Source organism: Antedon bifida, chromosome 4 (assembly GCF_963402885.1).
Source record: "Antedon bifida chromosome 4, ecAntBifi1.1, whole genome shotgun sequence".
Taxonomy (NCBI): domain Eukaryota; kingdom Metazoa; phylum Echinodermata; class Crinoidea; order Comatulida; family Antedonidae; genus Antedon; species Antedon bifida.
Window position 1 is genome coordinate 20633995 of NC_136229.1, and position 23113 is coordinate 20657107.

Sequence of the window (23113 nt, forward strand, 5' to 3'; positions counted from 1 at the left end):
TATTATTTCAATGCTGAAAACATATTTAATATTATTTAGACAACCAACAAATGTTAGCCTCATTACCAGCAGCTCTCTTCTGAAAGCAATGAGTAGTCTCCTATGCAGATGTCTAAGGCATTCTCAGATTTGTATTGTCTGTTCTGCAGGTGGTGCTCTACAAGAATTACTAAGGTATTTATCAAATTGATGTTTTATAACACAGTGTGTATGATGTGGGTAGAGGCAGCGACTGCAGTCTAAGGCAGTATTCTTGAAGGACAGAAGTACTATGCCATATTCTTCATGGGAGTGGAGAAAGAATTATATTTTTTCATGCAAAACTGATCTTTATACACAATAGTTTTCGTAAATCTTCTAGAAAAGACCATCTAAAAAATCCAGTAGATTTCAACGCACTAGAGCAGCCATTGAGAGCCATCATGGACACTTGGAAAGACATTGGATCTCTTAGCAACCTCACCAAGACAAGTAGATCCTCAACCGCTTCACTCACCGGTGAAGAAAACAAAAACAAAAGATACGATGAGAATAAACAGTGCTTGGCTGTTGGCTTGTCAGTTATGGAAAGGGCTTTCAGGTACTGTATATATGTTATAAAAATTGAGAGTATTAGATTGGGCCATTTTACAAAGAGGTACAATAGCTTAACTTCTTAAGATGGTGCATTAAGATATGTATCACAGACATAGACAGATAAAAGTATTAAGCATGCTTTGGTTTATCACCTAACATATTACTATAATTTTTCAGGTTGTCTATTATATGCCAACATGATCCAACAGCCAGTGCTAGTCTCTTTAAGGCTCCACACTCCCAGCTTACAGATGACGAAGAGATGATAGATGTTGAACAATTTATAGAATTCCTACTCAAAATGTTGGATACAATTTGTATTCCACACGTAATGGTACATAAACAATTTATAATGCATTTATTTAGATTTTCTATCAAAGTTGATTGCTTCATAGCAAGAAGAGTTGATTGTTTAATTTTCATAATAAGACAACATGCATTAAAGATTCAATATTATCATTTGCATACAGGTGAACTACAAGCACTTGGATGATGCAGAAGTGTGCAGGTGCTTCTTCAGTATCCTCTGTCAGGTTTATGAAATTTCAACTGTGATAGATATTAAATCATTTTCAAGCAAATTAGGTAGATATACAAACAGCTATTTTAAGTTTTGTAAACTCAATAGTAAGTAAAGTTGTACAGTTATTAGTGTTCAGTTTGTAAATAAACTGGGGTTTCTTTTCGACAGCTTCGTCATCTTTCATTCAACTTTCACTAAGTGTAAAGAATCAGTTTTGTAGCCAGCAAGCCAACTGTGATGTTAAGGACCGAGTGGATGCTTTCATACTGAACCTCTGTCACAATCTGCTACCTGATAATGACAAGAGCTGCCTAGCTAAGATGGAGTCTGTAATTGGAGATATCAATTGTAAGTCAACCAACTGTAACAGACTTTAACAACCACCTTTTATCCTACGCATTTATATTGTACATAATCCTTTCATAATTTTTTCTTAGGCCCAGTATCCAACATTTGTGGTATCCTTCGTGGGCAGTCTTCAATGTACTTACTCCCTTCATCTGTCTCTCCTTTGGACCTACAGTCCACATGCCTGACTTTGATGTACCTTGCTGCAATATATGGAGATCCGTAAGTAGTACATTAACTATGTAATTTATGTTTAAAGTCTAAGACAATTGAGAAAGGCAATTGAGTAATATACAGAAACTTATATACACTAAGTGTATGTAACAGAAATATTAATGTTTAAAAACTTGTTTTAAAGGTTAGCGAATGATATTGATGTATTTGAAAGTCTCAACTTGTATCTTAGCAGTGAACACTGCCTCATATCTGATCTAGACCAATCAAGTCTCACACAATTCATGTATCTGTATACAACTGGCTTTAACAGTGCAACTTTGGGACAAGAAAGTATAATAAAAGAAAAAGGTACTACTGTATTATTCAATAGATAACTATTATTAGAATAGTATATCATAGCATGATTAGATATAATAATAATAATATAATAAGTATAATAATCTAAAATTCTCTCTCAAGAATAAAACATTTTGTTTGTCTGTCCACTTGATCTAATAGCTCCAGCCTCATTGATTCGAGTATTGGAGAAGATGGATTACTCCGTTATTTTTAATGACAACCCTTTGCTGATTCAATGGGTCTACATGGCACAAGATGTACCCCAGAAAATTAGAAGAGGATTTGTAAGTTACTTAACCACTCATTTGTACAAATACCAACCAGTGAATGAATAATTAAGAAAAAACAAATTAGAAATTATTTAATTTTTTTCTAGCTTGTACAGTGGCTAATACATTTACCTACAATACCAGATGACAATGGTACAGAAGAAGAAGAAAACCAAACTGAAACTAGTAAAGATGGAGATAAGTTAAACAGAATAACAGATAGTAATACAGTGAAAATGTTTAGAAATGGTATGCCACGTCTTGACTCAATTTCTAGAAGCAAATTAATTGAAGATATATTAGTAAGTGTAATCACTAACATTTAAAACTATACTAGACATTTAAAAACAAAGAACATTTATTTATATGTACTTCTATTGTCAGTTAAGATGATTAAATGACATAATTGAAGGTGTACAATGACAACTAATCAATGTTTTTCAGAATCAGAAATACTGTAGTTAAACAGTTAACATCTTTAACTTATCTTTTCTCTTTGGGCCGAGTGTCCCATAAGGCTACAAGATGTTCTCTCCTGTCAATTCTGTTTCTAGCTTCATCTCCAGCTCCAGCCTAATCTACAGTATCTCTCTCATGGTGGAGAAAGAGATAGAAACTTAACACATAATAATAGGAAGCTTTTCATTTTAAGGAGTCTAAAGAAATTTGGCTTCAACCCTGATGAACTATGCTCTGTCTACTGTGGGTACATTAGACCCCTCCTTGAATATGCCGATGTCGTATGGCACCCTGGCTTAACCAAATCGCTTAGCAACTCTATAGAATCTGTCCAACGCAGAGCATGCCGTACCATATTGGGAAGGGATTTTAGTTCGTATGACAAAGCTCTAAAGGTCTGTAACATCTCATCCCTCACGGATAGGAGAATAGCTCACAGTCTCAGATTTGCCAAGGGAATATCTGAGACTGTTCATTCTGCTGATCTTTTACCGGTGACACGGTTTGAAAGTCATGGGAGGTTGCTCCGTAATAGTAATAACATTTCACAATTACCATCCAGAACCGCCCGTTTCAGTAACAGTCCAATCCCTTATTTTATCCGCCTGCTTAACGCCTGATCTTCACTCATTTTTGTATCATTTATTTTTGTGTATGTTTCAAATTTTGTATATTTTATTGGTCTATGTACATGCATGTAAAAGTTACCCACAATCTGGCCTTTGGCCACTAGTGGTAACTTGTGGCATGGTGGCGTTTTTTGATGTTTTATATGAAATAAAGAATAATAATAATAACATGACTTAATAAATATAACTGAATTGTCTTTTTAGGATGTTATTCTAAATGAAGATGAAGCAGTTATGAATTGCTGTCTTCTTTTCATTAAATCAATCATTTACTCATCAATGGCTGCCGATCCTGTTTCTGACGCCACATGCTCAAACAAAATTAATCCAATTTCTGACTCTTCATGTGCAAACAATTCCTCATCTGATACCAGATTCTCTAACAAGATTGATTTTGATTCCGACATTTCCTGCCCAAATAACCTCAACTCAGCTGATACAATCTACCCAAATAACAATACTCTAAATTCTGACATGATACATTTACTACAAGAGAGACTTCCACAAATAGTTATTGAAATGTTTCTACAAGATCATGTACATGCAGACACAGGTAAGAATAGACGTAACAACCTTCAATGTAAAACTGAAAAAAGTATATGGTTACAGGAAAAAAAAATACTATCAAATATTGGGATTGTTTAAAATCTTTTTTTTCTCCAGAAACAAAAATATCGTCACTATTGAAGTTGTTAACTGAAATAAACCTGAAGTCACAGAACTCGACATCCTCTATAGATTTGAAGCTTGTCTATTACGGTATTTAATTTCAAATAAAAATTCCTATTTCATTCATACATACATGTCTGCTATAGCCACTACTGATTTCTTTTACTTTTGTTTTCACAGTGACAAACATGTTGACTAAATCAATCAACTCTATAAACACCAAGTCTGTGATTGTCAACTATCTTCATTGCTTGCTCTTTGCTACTGTAAACAACCAAGACACTAGTGGTAAGGCTAAATATAAACAACCAACAAACCAATGACTTAATATCAATCTATAACCAAGATGGTAGTGGTAAGGCTAAATATAAAAAACCAACAAACCAATGACTTAATATCAATCTATAACCAAGATGGTAAATTTAGTTTGGTTTAAAGCGATAAATGTACCCATAATCAATGATGATTCTGCCATAAGTCTAATGTGTGCAAGTAGATTATACTATTCTTGATCATGAAACTAAAATCATAAAGCTACACTAAAAGAGATTAAAATACAGACATAGCTTTATTTCTCTTCAGTAGAAGATCGAAACATTCTCAACTTTACTCAATTTTCATTTGGGAGCACACAGTGTATGCAAACATTATTTAATAGCTATATTTCAGCTATAAATGATATTGTACATTTATTTTATTTTTTTCTTCGTTTAGTTCTATCTATTCTTTTATCAAACAAAACATTACTACAATTTTTTGAGAATATGTTACAAGATCGGCAACAAGAAGAAAGTGAAGCTCTTCAATGCTCGATATTGAGTTTACTAAGCTCACTGCTTGAACTTCAACACCAACATCGACAGAAGGCAAGTGTGAAAAGAAAAATTATTAATTTAAAAGAAGTACACCAACACTTTCTAAAATGTACGATGTAAGTAAATGTATTTATTTATTTGTAGGCATGTTTGCAGATAAAAGTAGATATCAAATGGCTGAGTGATTTGGTGTCTACCAATAAGTTATCCTTTCAGAGATGTGAGTGTTTCTTTTTTAAAATATTAATTATGATTCAGCAGTTCAAACATTAATAATCGGATAGCTTGTGATAACGCCGCACATCGTAGTTTAGGCAGTTCAAACATTAATAATCTGATAGCTTGTGATAACGCCACACATCGTAGTTTTTATTTTTGTGCTAATTATTATTAAAGGCATATTATGCTTTGTGCTATTTTTAGATACAGCATTAAACTTTTGGACAACAATCTTCAAGACAAACTTTTCACCAGACAACTTAATTCGACTGAGAGAGGGCGATAGACAACATGAGCTTCTAAAAGATAAAGATATGAACCTGGACGTTAAAACAGATCACTTGAGGCTTTTAATTATACATCTCCAAAACATCATTATGATGGTACAGTAGAACCTTAAGTTTGGGAACCAATATGTCAAATTAATAGAAATGTCCCCTGGGTTGGTTGTTTTAGCCTCATTTGTTTCACAGGAAAGTTTCCTCTTAATAGAAGTGTCCCAAAGGTGGGCTGCTACTATAAAGAGAACAAAAATACTCCAAAAAATGTATATAAAAAATAAAAATGTCAACTTTTTTTTTAGGATTCTGGCAGTGAAAGTTTGTTGGCCATTAAATGTTACACAAGCCTTCTGAACTATGTACATAGCAAAGACAATGAACAAGGTATATATTCTATCTACACTAGGCAACTTTTAAATCAACAATAACCCTCTCAAAAATAAGTTCAGAAAAATTAACCAATGATGTTATATTCTTTTTCAGGCGATATTTTACTCAGACAGCCATGGAATGGAGCCCTTGTGAGGCTGCTGTTACAAGTCCAATCACCATTGTTTATATCGCCAACTCTTATTCAACTTTACAATATGGTATTTCCTAAATTTGGTATATCAAGTGTGTTTTAATTTGTGATCTGATTATATAAAGCAGTAATTTGGTAACCATTTTTAAAGTTACTGAATCCAGTTCACTGCTAAAAAGCAGCCATTGTGTTCTTAAGCCAGTTCTTTCTACTTCAGTGACCTTAACCATAATTATGGTTGCACCATTTGTTTATTATTAGCTGTTTATGAACCATAGTACCCGCAAGGTTCTGGTTTATTTGTTATTTTTTACAGTTTATGTCCAACAAGTTCTGGATTGAGCATCTACTGAATGGGTTTATCAGCCTGATTACAGCCTTTAAAGCATGGTCACAAATATCAATCAACTCTTATCATATGATACTGCATATCATAAATAAGGTAATAAAATCAAATGATAACTTCATACAGTAATTAATATACAAAACTACGTTTTGTACATTGCAGCTGTGGTTAACGTGCTTGCGTTCCAATCCCAAGGTCCAGGGTTCAATCCTGCCAGGGTTGTATTTCACGACTCTTTGAACTTCATTCCCTAAGCCTCAAATGAGACTTAGTTTATAAGCATGATAAATTATAAAATAGTTCCCTTCCTGTGAGTTACTTCCTGTTCGATGCAAAAAATAAATAAAAAAACAATTACACAATTGTTGAATGTTCACGACAGATGGAACAAACTGAAGGACTGACTGATCATTGTTTATTTTCAGATTTCTGATTACCTTAGCCATGATCAGAAACACAGTTTAGCGAATACTTTAGACAAATCCAAAGAACAAATTGATCAAATGAGGAATGACGATATAAAACCAAAACTTTTGTATCCTTTGACTTTTAACAAATTCTAAACTTTCACTCTGTGACATCTGAGAAATATACAAACGTTATATTGCTTATCACAATAATTTCAGAGACTTTAATAGCATTATTCTTCTATCAAACTGTTCTATCATTCCTGTTGGATCTCTCAAGAGTACTCTGTTTCTGGTGACCAAGAAATTATCAAGATGAAGGTTAATATAGTTAGAAAAAAAGGTGCAAAAACACAAAAATAAACAATTATTTAGATGAGATAAACATTTTTATTGCATATAAGTGCTTGCAAATATTTACATATTTCCCTATTAACACATAACACATTTTCCTTGTTCTAATAAATACATGGAAGTAACAGGTTGAGATGAAGAAGCAAACCAAGCAATAAATGAAAAGAAATTTGTTAAAATGGAGCCCTCAACTATGTCGAGCTTGGATTCCATCTTTAGCTGGGAATTTGATTCTTTTCCAAAAAAAAGACGTTTGTCAAGTATACTAAATTCAAGAAATGTATACACACTAAAATGTAGTTATGTTTTTATCATTGTTTTACTGAAGTTTAACTGTATCTCCTTCAATAATACTGATGTTTAACTTCTCAAATTAATATCCCCATCCCCCTCTTCTGTTATTAGGAAAGCTATTCTACAACAGTAATACTGCTATTTTCTCTGCAGTAATACTGACATTTTGCAGTAATATTGCTATATTTGCTGCTGCAACAAAGTGTGTTATGTATCATTCCTAAACAACTTGATAAATATGATTATTTAAATATAAAAACAACTCATATAGAACATTATATTCTTAAAATAAAAAAAACATACAGAAAACATAAATCATTTGAAAGAAAATTTAACAAGATTAGAGGTTTTAGTAATAATATATAACTCTGTTAGAATGTTGGTTTAAAAATAGTGTTTGATAAGTAAACAAAACAGAAATATGATTTTATATAAAAATAAATATCTTTTCATCTATTTTTTTTCCAAATAATACACAATTTACTCTGGTGGAGATGGTAAAAGAACAAATATTTTATTAAACATTAAGTTGGCTAAATGAACCTCTGTACAAGTAAATAAACTGAGCAAATTAAATACATATAAATTTTGAACATTAAATTACATACGAACTAAACAAATTATTATTTTGGTCATATGGATATTGATCCAATTATTAAAACCATATACAACAAAATTATGAAAATCGTTGAAAGCTGTGAGTCAATCTTTCAACGAGATATTTCTATTTTAATGGAAGCCTTTACATTAAATCAAAATTGATCAAATTCCTATGACACAAGGTTATTCATTTACTTGAAGGGCGCTGCTATCTAATAGATGGCACATCTGATGCGCATGAATGATTTAACTAAATTAATATCACTCATTACTGTTCATCACAGAAAAATATGAAATATTTTTATCTATTCAAATGTATACCATTGGGGAAATAGCATGAAAGAAATAATGATTTGGTCATGTGATTTTGAATTTGGCATCACAGCAGTATTATATTTTAAAGTAGTAATTTGTATTGAAAGTATACTCCTTTAGTATAATACCAGAACATAGGCTTAGGAACTTCTAGCCTTTTTTTGAATAGCCATCTGAAATAATAAGTAACATACCTGCACAGATACGTTCCTCCCGCCGACTGTGACTCCCTTGGTGGGCTTATCTAACTTGTGAACCTTGCTTGGTGGGTTAATAACTTTACACATGAATAGATACAAAACACATGCTTTTCGCGCATGTTATTTATTCTATCTATTTGTTTTCTTTTGTATGTGCCAATCTCATACTTGTAACCATGGAATTATTGTATGGAATGAGTATATGAAAATTATATCAATCCAAAAAAACAACATTCAACATGTTGAATGGCCTCTCTTCAAAACATAAGAATCAAATGGCCGCTCTTCAAAACATGTGGACATAGCATTCCTCATTTATGTAATTAGGGAGCAGTTGCTAAAGCAATCAATTGTAATGCTCAAAACCCTTACTGGCTCCATTATTTTGACATACAGCAAACTCGCAACAGCAGAAGGTTTGTGCAGAATATGCACAAGTACTTTCAGTCTTGGGTATATTGCGATCAAAAGCCCCCTATACTGTGACTACGTAAGTGCACTTAACATCAAGGTGTGAAATAATTTAATCTCAACACCTACGTTATATCGCATCGTCCACTGCCAATACCTTTCATCTTTGCATAGACCTTCATTTCGGAGTACTTTCATTTCAAAGCTTCACAGAATTAGCAGGCAGGGCGCTATTGCAGAGTCTGTAGTAACGTAGATCATTCACAAACCTCTGGAGGTTTTGTATAAATGTTGGATAATCCTAGAGACAAAAGATGAAAAATTAAAAAATCTTACACTGCTTGAGTAACAAATACAACTTCTCCAGGACAAATTTTTTGTTTCTATAAACCTAAAAATCACCACTTATTTTCCTTACCCTATCTTTCTTGAAGTTCCTATCTAGAACCGACCTCTGATTTGGGTCGATCCCATCAGCGCCCTCTAAAAACTGACACAGGAATGCAACATAGAAGTTGTCAAAGTCCACGGCAGCCATGTTGTAGATAGTCAGTCCAATCTCTTCTTGGAGAAGGTCATGTGACTTGTGGAGTAGCACTTGAAGAAGTACATTTAAGAATGGTACTAACATCATCTCACGGAATATTTTCTAATGGAAGAAAAACGTGAAATCTAGCAAGCCTTCTCTACATAGCTTCAAGATAATGAATTAGGATTTTAAACGTTTTGACAAGCTAAGTGAGTGTGGATTGAAGATGCGATACTTCCAGGACTGCAGGTTAAAATACGTCAGGATACTTTTCACACAGCATACTGATCTTGTAAATGCTACCTACCTTATGGTACAATTTCAATTTCTCATTCAGCTTCTCCAAGCACTCCAAGTTTTGTCGGAAGACTGCTATGTCAGGTTGTAAGAAAGATTGCCCGAAAGACTGCAAAACAATTACATACATCATTTAGTTCAAACAATAGATGACGACCTGTAGTAGATAGAAATGATAGCAACCTTCAAGATTGAATTGTAAGCATCATAACCCACAAGATACTAACCTGCATGATAACAATAAACTCATCAGTGTGATCTACAGCTTCTGTGTCTGACTGCATTTTTGTCAGTATAGATGATGGGAAGAAATATCTCCACTTGTTTTGTAGAAGCTCAAAAAGCAGTCTGAACAGTACTAACTTGATATCAGGTGATTGCCTCTGTAATGAATGAAGGCAAGATTACTGTATATGACAGAGTAAATTGATATTTATTTTAGTCCATTTCAAGCATGAGACAATAAAGAGGAGTAACATTGTAAACACTGAAAAGAAATGGTCCCAGGGGACATAGATTGATAGGTGTTTATCAAAATCTTTTCTAATCTAATTCTAAAAAAAATGTAGGGTAAATTAAGGGTTGGATTATATTCAAGTATGTGATTATACTCTATTTAAAGAGAGCATGTTAATGTACATATGATGGCACTACACACGATAAAGCTCACTATGATTTGTGGATAACATGTAGTTGTCACACTTGTTCCTTCTCACACCCCAGCCAGATCCTATTGAACTATCCCTCATTTGTACAAAAAAATAATTGATTTTACCTCTGCTATGATAGGATAGATTTGATGCATACTGATATTGATAATTGTGGGTAAGAAACCTTTAAATGCTGAGCCTGGTTCTTGCAGTATCAACTCCAAAATTTGTAAAAACCTTTGAAGAAAAAAGTAAGATTTAAGAAAATATATATATATATATCAATGTTTCTCTGTAGAACTCAAGCTCTGTCTACACTATCAAATTAGTTTAACAAAAAAAGGTGATGTGGCCAAATACGATGTATGGTAGTGATATAACACATCACATTACATTGCTTTGTCACATAAAATTTGATAGTGTAGAATTGCTTTCGAATATATCCATGTTTGGATGGAATATAGAATAGTGATTGTGGCCATGCTAAGATTAAGCTTAAAGTGGAGCTCCACCCAGAAAATTGCTATTTTTCATACATTTCAACTATTCTTTAAAAATATCATCCTTCATACTTCATATTTTTTTGAAATTTTTTTCAATGAGTATGATTTTCTTGAAAATCACGCCTTTTTGCGTTTTGGGGGGATACCTTGTAATTTCCTATTCTTTTACATGCAAAAGGGGGGTATATTTGAATATTCCTAAAAAATTAATTTCTTCACTAAAAAAAAAATGTAAAATGTTTTTATATGTAATTTTTCCAGATCTTTTTATTTCTGGTATTGTTATTGCGTATACATTGCGCAATTTCGCGTAAATAGACACTTTCCCCCGTTGGGTCCAACTGGGTTTTTTACTTTGCTAGGGAGTATGATCACGTGACATTTCTCACAACATTTTTCACACTGCAGCTGGCGATCTGTTATTGTCGCGATGTTATTTTTGACGGGCGAAAAGTATATTAAAACATTCTGGATGTGACCCTATCATGTTTCACAGTGTAATAAGTGATTATGAGATTAATTACTAATATGTCAAATTTAACGAGATTTGAGAAAGACGTGGCTATATATTCAATAAAGCTAGGCCTAGGCCTACTAGAGTCTAGGTATGTAACGATGCTGCTTGGCCTCTAGCTGGCTGCCTGATAGCCTTACAGCAGTGAAGTTTGTTCTGGCACCCAATCTCGGCCTACCCATGGGCCATGATAGGGTGCCTGAATAGTTGCTTTTCAGTCAGACATAAGCTTCCACATCCGTTACTATTCTTTACTATTCTGAGCAATACCAGTCTTGTTTTGTAGAGAATTTTGTGTTTCACAATTCTTAATGTGCGAGAAAACCCAGGAACGATAAATGGGACGAAACGACCAAGAATTTTCGAACCCATGACTACAGTCCTACCTAGACATGAATTCAAGTCTAGCTAGCTAGGCTGAACAGACGATTTAGCTAGGCCTAGCTTAAAATTAATAAGCAATTTGATTAAGATTATTATGCTGTTGTTGTACAGTGCAAATCATGATGTTACATGTAAATTATGCTGACATTTTTATCGGAAATATTACTTGGGCCTAAACAAATCGTATTAATTGTGTGTATAAACAGGGAGTTGTAAAAATTATTTTACAACTCCCTGGTATAAAATTGATTCGCCATTTTCCAACACATAATTTACCAAAGGGGAGACATTTCACCAACGCGTTCACCGGCGACTAAAACGCGTTAGTCGCTAAGTGTAACGCGTTTTGCGACGTATTGTAAACTAATAACCCCTAAGTTACTGAAAAAGTGTAATGTAGTAAAAAACACTATTTTCTGACCGATTTTTTAGAAATTAGTTTTTGGAAAATATTGCCATATCTTCCCTGTTGTTTGTATGTAATCACTTTCAATTAAACATACTTAAACATAATATAAGCTGAGAAAGTCTGAGTGTAGCTCCACTTTAAGATAATAGTGATGCTTACTTTTCTACAACTCGTACTCCTGAGCTGCCTTCATTCAGAATAATAGCAGTCAATTGTTCCCTAAAAGAGCAGGAAAAAATATGTCATTTGCTTTGCAAATTTACAATAAAGGCAACATATTTAGGTAGAGAGAAATATAATCATTTAAGGTTCATTTACCTGGTAAATAAGTTCATGAAAACGGTTATGGTTGACTGGATACTAGCCACGCCCATCTGCACTCTGAGTCCTTGGATTATTGCAAGGTAGAAACTCATAATTTCATCAACAACATCTAAAAGAAAAAACGTAAATTAATTAGGTTACAATTTGTATTTCTTAAGTTGAAAAAAAACCTGAATATGCATCATCGTAATAAATTTATAATAAAAAATTATGCATGATTTACAGTTTTAAATAAATACTTTACTATATTTTTTTCTGATTGCACACATCCATACACGTGGGGTATCAAAATTACTTGGGGAAGAGGGATCGAACTGCTCTGGGAGGTATCTTTTATCTTACCTGCTTGGCTAATGTAGACAGGGAATAATGCCAATGTTACTTCTAGTTTGAGCCATATAACCAAGATGTTCAAAGAGGGACTCACAAACCATAACAGGTTTATAGTCTAAAGGTCAAGGTAAATCAAGGTAAAATCTTACCTGCTTGGCTAATATAGACAGGGAATAATGCCAATGTTACTTCTATACATTCTTTTAGTGATTGGAAGACAATCTGCTTAGTCTTTGATACTTCACCAGAAACAGAATCCACATGGTTTGCCAACAGATGGAGAGTCCTCTTCATACATGGTTTAGCTGGAAAGAAATGTATTTAGAAAAACATCAACCCAGTATTGGATGATACTCCACATTTTATCTAAACACTTAAATTAATTAAAGGTGAATACATTATGAATCATTATTTCCTGGAATTCTCTATCTGGTTATGAGGTATCCACTTACTATGTGAACAGTATTAAGAAGAGATCAAAGTGGGTTTTTAAAGGGCAAACTAGTTGCAAGTCACTGTGTTGTGCACTGAACCGTCAAAGACCATAGGTTTTCTTTAGCCTACCACATCATCACTCTCTGTGTGTTACAACTAGCGGGTTGCAATATATGTATAGTGCAGTCATTCGGATGAGTCATTAAGCAGTTTGTCCTGTGTGCAACATGGCACAAGTGCACGTTAAAGAATCCAGTACATTCTTCAAAAGAGTAGGATTTTCTCCCAGGGTACTGCCCAATTCACGACCAGAAGGGCCCATCTGACAAGTACAAAGACTTAGTGAGTTATCCTTGGTCCTTTGTGTGCAGCACTAACAATATTCTATCTATCAACCCCTTTTCCCACTACTACCAAGAATCAACTATAGTGCAAGAACATTTTATACTAAAATCTAATGACTTCATACCTAGTCAACCTATTGTATTTGCACTATTACCTCTGTTCTGAAGCATTTTGTCTTTGGCAAAATTGGGAACATCTTTAATCTGGCAATACTCTGATGTGATCCTTCTCATGAAGCCCGAATGGTTTGCTGATCTCGATGCCCAATTCTGTGCATTTTCAGCCACATTAGGCCATGCTAATACCAGGATGTTGGATAAGGCACGTACAATAAGAAGCTCCACCTGACAATACATCAAAAAGAATAAATTGGAAAGAAATTGGCTGATTGTATGTAACCCAAGAACCAGTCAATTTCCAGGTCCAGTGTACACATTGTGGATGTGCACTTTAAAGAACCTAGTACATCTTTCGATTACTAGTACATCACAGCCACTGATCATAACTAGGCCCTTTGGCTGAAGAGGTCACCCAGTATAAATAATAACAGATGGACCAAAAAGATTGACTGAATGGCAGGCGTTAATCACAAAAGAAGAGGAAGACAAAAACGCAGATGGAGGTACGACATCATATCTTATACAGGTACAACAGAAAGGAATGTCAAATGACTGAAAAAGTCTCACCTCTATAGGCATTCCATTGAGTAAACCTTGGCTTACTTCTGTAAATAACTTCTGCACTAGCGGTAACTCAACAAGGAATGGTGGACGGACACTACTGGAAATTGAAAGAAACAGATGCGATGCTGACAGGAGAACCTTCTCCGGTGTCTGTAAAGAAATTTAAAAACCTTTTTAGCATGAATACAAATACTAAATGCTGTTTAAAAAGTGTGCCTTAGGAATGATATTTTACTTAAGGGAATCTGAAGAGGAAACTGAAGTAGGCAAGAGCATAAGTAACCAGTAACCAAAAAGAATAAGTACACCAAGTATACATTCCCTTACCTGTTTGGTAAACAGTGGAACAATAGACTCAATTGTTTTGGTGATTATGGGTGTGAATAGATGTTGGTATTTATCCCCTGCTTGGCGTTTACTTTCCAGATAAAACTGAGCTAGCCATTGATTAAAGGCTTGCAACGCTCCAAGACACTCAGCATGTCTATAAATAGAAAGTTACATCACTTATTACATGTGTATATTTCTTCTGCTACATTTTCTTTAGCAATGCTTCATTGGGATCCTTCCAACTTTTCACAATTTCATGTATACCTAAAATATTTTATTTATTCTTGTATACGTTACAACCTATACTTGGGGACACTTTCTCTTAACAAAAATGAGGGAAAATAGCCGACACTTTTTGGTCCTGGAGTTCCCTTAATAGAGGTTCTACAGAGAATAATACATTTGACTTTACTCCATATAATTGACATAATAACATGTGTGCATTCTGATAGCTGTTTGAATATTGTAGTGTTGGGCCATTTGCTTTGTATACTTACACTTGAATGAATTCTGGTTTCAGTACTGTAGGTATTGCAGTTTTCAATTTGAACAATTGAGCTTTACCACTAAAACTATTTAACTCACAGAATCTGTAAACGTAACAACAATTATTCATTTAAATTTACATAAATTAGCAAAAAACCTTGTAAAAGGTTAGGTTAATTTTAACTTTTGTGTGTTGTGATCCATTTTGATCGCATTATTATTATTATTATTATTGGGACAAGAAAGAGCTAACACCCAAATACACAACAAATAAACTTAAAAATAACTTACTTTTCAACTAATTGTAAACCATTGTCGAACCTTGGGTGGAAGTTTTCGGTTGTGAAGTGTTCAGACATCCTTCCCAACGCTTGCAACGTGGTTGATAAATCACGTAGACTACAATGCAATCGTCTTACCTCATTCTCAGCTGTTATGTTTAATTTCTGACCTACAAATAAGAGTAAATTTATGTTATTCAGAAAGTTAACTAGAAAGATAAAATGATAATTCTGAAATAAATAAAATAATTGCGTTACCTTCTGAAGATTCAATTATAAAGCCACCCAGTCCAAGGTATACATCTAAATTCTCCTGAAAGATCTGAAACTAAAAACCGAAATAAAGTGTTATGGTTCCATTGAGGAGTGCGTTTTCAAAGATGGCATTTATCAAGGTACATAAATTAACACTTACCAGGTATTGGAATGCTACCCTTGGAAGTAATTCTGCTGTCTTTGCAACCACTTCAAGACAATTACATAAAAAATGTTGCCACTCTGTTTCAGCCTGCAATAAATCATAAAAAAAAAATAAAATAAATTAATTAAAAGTATTAAATATAGTATATTTGGAAAAAGGTATTTAAGTTACGTTTGACCTATCAATCGAGTTAAAGAAATTTCATTTAAAAGAATGTTGTTGGGTTCAGATAGTGTTTACAAGAAACTCGAGAGTTTCAAAAGGTTCTTAATGTAGGTGCTAGTGGAACTTAAACTAGAATAAGTTTTGAGCTTACGTCATCATCTACAACTTCATCATCAAGTTCTTCTAGTTGCACTTGGTTACACCGAAATTGAATCTTGAATAAAAGTGCTTCCATCAAAGATTCTAACGCTTCACTGTAGCTATTAACAACTTCATTTGCATCTGGCGCCCTCGCATGACTCCTCGTAATTAAATAATCTAAGAAAACGTTCCAGATGTCAAGGCAGGCAAAGAGGCCTTCGTTACTAGCCTACAAAAAAGGAAGATTTATATTAATGTTAGTTAATTGGCTTGGTATTGTGGGTGTGATAGTTGCACTGTAACATGGGTAGCACCACTTTAGCTTGGGTAGAGCCACTGTAATGCATCTTGGCAGTTCTGGGTTTAAATCCAATAATAATGAACAAATATTTAGCTTACCTGTTTAAATGTGTATTTGTAGAGTAATGATAAAAACTCTAAAATTGGAAAATGTGAATTCCCTTCAAATCTCCTTAAATGAATGCTAACAAACAGTCGCAGGAATTCCGTAAATTTCTCTACATAACTGTAATAAGAAATGTATAAAAAAATTACCATTAACAATAATACATACAGAATACCAGCCACAAAACCAAGGACCAGAGAGACTAACCAAGGATTTTCAATCCTGCTGTAAATTTAGTTAAACCTGAAAACACTCCCTTCCTGGATACAGCACTGAACTAATGAATGCAAGTCATTTGCAACCTTGGGTAAGGCGTTTTCACATTGTTCCTTAAAAGCTTAATTACATCACTGAGCTTTCGATTTGCAATGACTTAAGACCTAGGAATTGTGTAAATTAACCATATAATTTGTGAAAGTTATCATCCAACTCTGTAAAATGACAACCATAAAAAGGTTAACATGCGTACAGTAGTCTGCGACATCAGAATCTAAGGTAACCTGGACCTAGAAATGACCAATTTCGGTTCAATGACTCGGCAAAAATCGGAAAATTAAATTCAACATGAAAATAGTACCTCATAAGTTCTACTTTAGGTCGTAATCGAAAACTCTCTATTGTCAACAAAAGTTCAATCATACCTTTCATCTAATTCTTCAATCTTGTTGCCTACTGATTGTGCAGTGTTATCTTTGGTCATTCTTTGTAATAAATGAAAAGATTGCTGAAACATCTTCAGTAGAAACTCCTCAAAGTCCGTTGGAATGCAGTTCTTAGACATAATCTCATTAATACAACACATGGCGAGCACGCCAAGTGACGAACTTCCGCTTGAGCTAAAACTATCATTTAGACGGAACGACGATGTTCCACTTTGTACCGACTGTATATCACAGCCAAAGTTCGCAAAGTGGAAGATGGTGGTTAGGAGTCGTGTGGAAATGTGGCATGATAGAGGGATCCAGCTGAATAGATGTGCAAGACAATGGAGGGCGAGGTTACTAAGATGTTCACTGTCCTGATCAAGTGGGGGCAGCGGTTGTAAGTTCTGTTTACTTGTCTGAGGCGAGTTAAATATATTCCTAATTAATGAACTCCCTGAAAGAAGAAGATAATAAAAACACTACTAATTGATTTAATAAATAAATATATCTATAGAACTACTGTGTATAATTTATTTGTGATGCCGTCGCCATTTGACAGTAACTATACAAATTGGATGCTAGCATACATCTTCATTCTCTTGCACAGCTCCATCCTTATGGAATGCTCTTCCACAATCAATCAAGAATGCCAACTCTATTGAGTCAAACAGTTACTGTAATCCCATCTCTTTTGCATGGCATATGAAATAACGTAATTTCTACCTAATTCAAGCCTTGTGGTCGTAGCGCTTTAGAAAAAATTTATTTTGGTTAGGAGCTATACAAAAGACTATTTAATTATTATTAGCTCCCATTGGGCACAATACCAGCATCCCTCCTTTAATCTGCAATGAAAAATATGATGAAAAGAAATGAAATTACCTGATTGAAGAGGTGATGTGCCATAAGCTATGTTATTCGTGAATGCATCCTGACTGTCATCATCACCGTGTGTAGGTGATGGGGGTGGTGTTGCTGTTATAACAAGCTGCCTGTGTTTATCTAAAATACTTTCAAGTATATCTGAGAAATAAAAGTATGGCTATTGTTATCTTAATTTAATTAAAATTAATTAATTATCTTCATATCATGCATCAGTTATACGTATGGATTACGTAGCCGTAGTATAACATCGGCAAGGGTTCGAGGCTCACTTACTCCAAGTGGTAGAACGAGTCTTCTTCTCGGATAATGACTAAAAACCGTAGGTCCATTGTACACATCCAGCTCATGTACACTTTAAAGAACCTAGTACCTCTTACGAGACGAGTAGGAGGCTACCCTGGTGTACGAGTACATCACAGCCACTGATCATAACTGAGCCCTCTGGGAGACCAGTCTTTGACTGCATGAATAGGTAGCCCAGTATAAAAAAATAATAACTAACAATAACAACAGATGGACCAAAAAGATTGAAAGAATGGCAGCTGTGAATCAAAGAGGTCGCTCAGTATAAATAAACTATTTAAATTCAATAGTGACATTTGACTTACGTGTAATGATGTTCAATACGGTGGGAACCTGATCTTGTAGTAATCTGTTCAATTCCTCTTTCCTAGAGGCACTTAAGTCTTCCCTTGGAGCTGCCAATTCTTCTGACGTCGTGTGAAGAAGCATCAGGCCTAGAGCAGCTGTTTGTGATTGCTGAATCAACTGCAAGAAAACAATAAGTTTAGGTTAAGACATTCCTCCAAGTCTTCTTTGATAAGATCTTCTTGTCCAGTGCATCTTTCGGAAGAGTAGGGGCTACCCAGTGTGCTGGTACAGTACATACCTCAGATACATTGAAGCAATAGTAATGAGCTTATCTTAGATTCATCTCCATGATATCAGTACTCTTAACAAAATATTTATATAGAGCGATAAAAACTACTTAAAAACACTTTGTATATCTACAGTAAATCAGTAATTTTTTAATCTCGAAATACAACAATGCTATTGTAATAACTCTTACCTGTAAGATATTACTAAAGAAGTCTGGATAAAAGTGCGGCCAATCAAGCCTTGCAATGCACACAATAACTTTGATCAATTTGTTACGGATGGAACTCGGAATGGCTTTGTGATGCGACAGTAAAAACTTGGACAAACCATTTCGTATCTGAATCTTGTCTCCCCCTTGGATTCCAATCCACTGACGGTTTATCACATTCTGAAAAAAAAAATTGTGAAATAGAAAATGTGGCACATTCAAGCGAAATCTGACATAAGTCGCATGTGTCAATTTGTAGAGACAGCCAAAAACAATAAAAGGCTAAAAAATTACATTTTTTTTATTTTTACAGACAATGATAGCTGAAACAGTATTTATTTACATTACACTTGGTGTTTTTCTATTTTGAGACAAATAAATAAATAAATGTTAACATTGTGTGTGGTATGTAAAAGACTATAAAAGTAAACTAGAAATAAAGAACCCTTTCTTTGGGTCACATTAAGGGGACTCTTGTGAAATGAACGAGGGTACTGTACAGTATGGCCAATTCCTATTTAGTAGACACCTTATTAAGGGACACTGGGTCACAAAAAAGTTCTACACTGTTATTTATACTTGCAATGAATGCTTGAACCTACACATTGACATGCATACTAATGGAAGACTTAATGAAAATGGTTACTGTATACATACAATCATTTATATGTTGACTTTTTATTTGGAAAATTAGGGAAAATTCCCTTTAGATTCTAAAAATAGAATTTAATGATACCATCATTATTTCTACAGCACAAGTTGGCAGATAAATGGGTATGTTACAGGAATAAAATATATAATTCAATTAAATAATTTATACTTGCAAACAATTTAACAAAAATCATTATTTAAAGTAGTGCTCAGCCTAATTAAAAGTTATTCATTTATTTATTATACTAATATACTAATTATATATTAGTATATGATATATATGTATTCATTTACAGAATCATATTTGTATATTTTTAATAATAAAATGAAAATCCATTAAACAGCCTGTTTATAATATTGGCTATAAAATATGTAATCCGAGTGCCATTTACATGCCACCTACCGAGTGGGTAGATCAAGATGATTATTAACATCGATACAATAAATTCAGTTAAATACACATTTTGTTAACAATGAGAGTCAACATATAAAAAATCTATTATGTTGTGACTTTGCATTTCAACAGTTTAAAATGGTTATTTTTAATTATCTTTAGAAAAATAGTACTGTATAATTTTTTATTTATTTTATTTTATTTCAACTTTATTTATAGAGGGTAACCCTTCCAGCTGAACCCGCAGGCCAGCTGATATTCAGGGGCCCTCTTAAAAATGACAAAATATATAAAACTATACTTAACTAATACGAATCTACTATATACATTTAAATTTAAAACTATTATATAAAAAAATAATTATCAAAAAAAAAAAAAAAAAATTCAATAAAAATTATATCAGGTTAAATAACCTAATAATAATAAATATTTTAATTCTGAATTAATTATTATGTATAAATTCCAACCCACGCACAAATGTAATTTGACTCAAAAACACATTAGCTTTGATGAATTTTTCAGTTGATGTTTTTAAACTTTCAAGGGACTCACTAATGACATTAAAGGAAATAGAAATTCTTGAAATACCATGAAAAATTTAAACAGAATATTTACTAGGGAAAATACACTATACAAGTACACTATTAACACTGAATAAAATTAAAAACCACTTTGGGCGTGGTGGTACACTAGCATTTGATTTTCAATGACGTCATGTTAATTCAAATCATTGTGTGTACAGTATGTACTGTAGACATGCTTTTCTTCCTCTATCGATTCCTTCATATATTTTGGCGGAATCATAAACGAAAAGCAGGTTAATACAGTACTGTAGTTCCAACATCAAGAAATGTATCTGTAGACAGCTTTACCAATATCGTCAAATAATTTAAAAGTTAAATTAAATAAGTAAGTTTTGATTTTGGCCATATTTTTAAATTTATATGTAAATATAGCATCCACAATGGAAGCAAACAATTGGGTTTTCCCCCATTCAAATTTATTCTATTTTAAGCATAGTTCGCTTACCTCAAATACACTCAATGCATACATCATTACATACTCGTTTTGTGAGTGCGTCAGGAAATAAAAGCAATGACGCCATGCTCCTGTTTGAGCACTAAAATTGTTCAATAGCTCTTCTATAAAAGAAACAAAAGTTAAAATATTTATTTGGATTGGTAATATTCAATACTTACTGGTACTTCCTTATTTGAATACAGTAACATGACAAAACAAAAAACCACACAATGAATATGTTTTAAAATAATACAGAAAGGTTATAATTTTGTCAAAAAGAAGCATTATACACTAATAACAATAATTTATTTGAACAAAAACACTTCTTAGCAGTGGTACTTGCTCAACAGTCTTATAAGATACTGCATACTATACAACATTAAAATTAACAATTTCTATTTATTTCTAGGAAAAAAAAGTTATGCAACTCTTGTTCCTCTTATTACTGTACAATGAAAGACTTGTCCACAATTGGGATTTCCATTATTTCACTACTATTTATAATCAGGGTGAAGAGATCAAAATATTTAAAAATGTAGTTTTTTTTAATAAGAACAAGCTGTGATGTACTGTAAGGGCATGTGGCGTTGTACTTCTGATGGCAGGATCGGGAGTTTGAGACCAACGCTAGACGTATTGCTTGTTTTCTTAGGCAAGAAACTTTACCTACATTTGCCTCTCTCCAACCAGTTGTAAAAGGATACCTGATGATTAATAGCTGCATAATTATATAGGACGCTCTGTCCATAAGTGTTTGATCCAATGACCAGTGTAATAATATAAAGCGCTTAGACAATCTGTACATTGATTGACATACAGTATTAAAATTCTTATGGTAAAAAAAAAACTACATTTTTTAAAGGATGTTAACTGTACCTATTTCTCGTTTCCTTATGTTTGTTGTAGTTGGTGCAAAGAATTCATTCATTAATCCTTCCAAAGCTTGCAACGAGTCTGCGTCTGTAGCCTGTAGTGTACAAAAGTATTAATTATTATTTATATTCTATTTTAGGTTATTGTTATAAAACTACATTAAAAAATTAAAACAATAAATTGTATCTGTTGTGTCCGACTCGGAAGGAGATTCACAGGCCCAAGCGAGCACGATAATTTTAAATGTATTGTAAAAAAAAGTTATGTAATGCGCAACTTAATCAATTGAAAAAATAGGTGATGAGCTAACATAATGATGCCGAGGTAGTGCGCCTAGAAATTCTTGCGGAAATCGCGCATAACATAGCATAGTATACAATTAGGCCTACAATACAACGATTTCTACAATTTGAAATTGCACATGGATTTCCTTGCACAATTTAAACTTGAAATTCTTGGTTTTGAAATTGTGCAAATCATTCAAATCAAAAGTACATTTTATTTTGTCTATCTTTAATTTAAAAACACAGAAAGTCTCAATCAATACACCACCTCACCTGCTCATCATTGTTATAATATAATACATAAAACAAATAAATTACTGTAAATTAAAGGCCCAAATAGTTTTACTTTCTTGGTCGTTGAAGGAGTGTAGACAATTGCTCAAGGCCAGGCCGAAATGGATCCTTGACAAGCACGTTGGCCAAGCTAGCTCGCCGGGACGGATGAACGGCTCCTCCCATTTTCCGAGCTTCCTACCCATGCTCTTCCTCATGTGATGTAAAAACCACCCAGTCGAACACACACATTTTTGCTTACCATTTTGTTGCTTTAAAGATAACCAAATATCACGAGTATGTTCCAAATGAACAGAACATCACTAAGAATGACGTCTACGAATTTATAATTTTTATGACTGAGTTGTTACAGAATTTTAGCAATGAAGAAAACACGTTCATTAAAAAAAGTTCAGAATCTCCTTTGGCTACGTCGATTTTGTCGTACGTCAGAAATTGAGAAATTTATATTTACCGACAGGTGGCGTCCTAACCAAAATCTCGAGCACAATGTGTTTGTTTTCGTTTATTAACTCATTATTCAGGTACATAAAATAGACTAAATTGGTAGGTTGATTATGGTTGATTTTTCAGGCACAATACGTCTGTATG

At 33.5% G+C, this 23113-nt stretch overlaps 3 protein-coding genes across 4 annotated transcripts; 2 read left to right on the forward strand and 1 right to left on the reverse strand.

The window, feature by feature from the left end:
- Positions 1-43: 43 nt before the first annotated feature.
- On the forward strand, positions 44-4989 carry LOC144841417 (meiosis inhibitor protein 1-like). The gene is made up of 13 exons (XM_078697745.1): positions 44-174; positions 362-580; positions 754-910; positions 1047-1161; positions 1268-1447; positions 1537-1669; positions 1806-1972; positions 2123-2247; positions 2340-2534; positions 3525-3873; positions 3984-4079; positions 4170-4277; positions 4704-4989. The coding sequence occupies exons 1-13, from the start codon at positions 89-91 to the stop codon at positions 4922-4924; spliced, it is 2151 nt and encodes a 716-aa protein (XP_078553871.1). The 5' UTR covers positions 44-88; the 3' UTR covers positions 4925-4989.
- Positions 4936-6962, forward strand: LOC144841419 (uncharacterized). Its single transcript, XM_078697746.1, has 7 exons — positions 4936-5024; positions 5228-5406; positions 5607-5688; positions 5788-5894; positions 6144-6269; positions 6599-6708; positions 6800-6962. The coding sequence occupies exons 2-7, from the start codon at positions 5338-5340 to the stop codon at positions 6897-6899; spliced, it is 594 nt and encodes a 197-aa protein (XP_078553872.1). The 5' UTR covers positions 4936-5024; positions 5228-5337; the 3' UTR covers positions 6900-6962.
- On the reverse strand, positions 6948-22926 carry LOC144841416 (exportin-6-like). 2 transcript variants are annotated; one of them, XM_078697743.1, is made up of 24 exons: positions 22764-22926; positions 21948-22038; positions 21081-21193; positions 18989-19186; positions 18528-18687; positions 17917-18057; positions 17032-17488; positions 16384-16510; positions 15995-16213; positions 15673-15765; positions 15516-15585; positions 15268-15427; positions 14988-15080; positions 14488-14644; positions 14164-14310; positions 13632-13821; positions 12847-13002; positions 12359-12473; positions 12200-12259; positions 10356-10467; positions 9808-9963; positions 9591-9689; positions 9173-9403; positions 6948-9055 (listed from the first exon to the last, which is right to left on the reverse strand). In XM_078697743.1, the coding sequence occupies exons 1-24, from the start codon at positions 22764-22766 to the stop codon at positions 8954-8956; spliced, it is 3450 nt and encodes a 1149-aa protein (XP_078553869.1). In that variant the 5' UTR covers positions 22767-22926; the 3' UTR covers positions 6948-8953. The 2 variants fall into 2 exon arrangements, with proteins under 2 accessions (XP_078553869.1, XP_078553870.1); XM_078697744.1 differs by lacking the exon at positions 14988-15080.
- Positions 22927-23113: the final 187 nt, after the last annotated feature.

Coding starts and splice junctions, on each gene's coding strand:
- LOC144841417 (XM_078697745.1), top strand. CDS start 89: ATGAGTAGTCTCCTATGCAGATGTCTAAGGCATTCTCAGATTTGTATT. Junction 175..361: donor GCTCTACAAGAATTACTAAG/GTATTTATCAAA, acceptor TAAATCTTCTAG/AAAAGACCATCTAAAAAATC. Junction 1,448..1,536: donor TGTAATTGGAGATATCAATT/GTAAGTCAACCA, acceptor ATTTTTTCTTAG/GCCCAGTATCCAACATTTGT.
- LOC144841419 (XM_078697746.1), top strand. CDS start 5,338: ATGAACCTGGACGTTAAAACAGATCACTTGAGGCTTTTAATTATACAT. Junction 5,689..5,787: donor TAGCAAAGACAATGAACAAG/GTATATATTCTA, acceptor ATTCTTTTTCAG/GCGATATTTTACTCAGACAG. Junction 6,270..6,598: donor TACTGCATATCATAAATAAG/GTAATAAAATCA, acceptor GTTTATTTTCAG/ATTTCTGATTACCTTAGCCA.
- LOC144841416 (XM_078697743.1), bottom strand. Junction 15,586..15,672: donor GGGTAGCATTCCAATACCTG/GTAAGTGTTAAT, acceptor TTCGGTTTTTAG/TTTCAGATCTTTCAGGAGAA. Junction 9,964..10,355: donor TCTATCCTATCATAGCAGAG/GTAAAATCAATT, acceptor CATTCATTACAG/AGGCAATCACCTGATATCAA.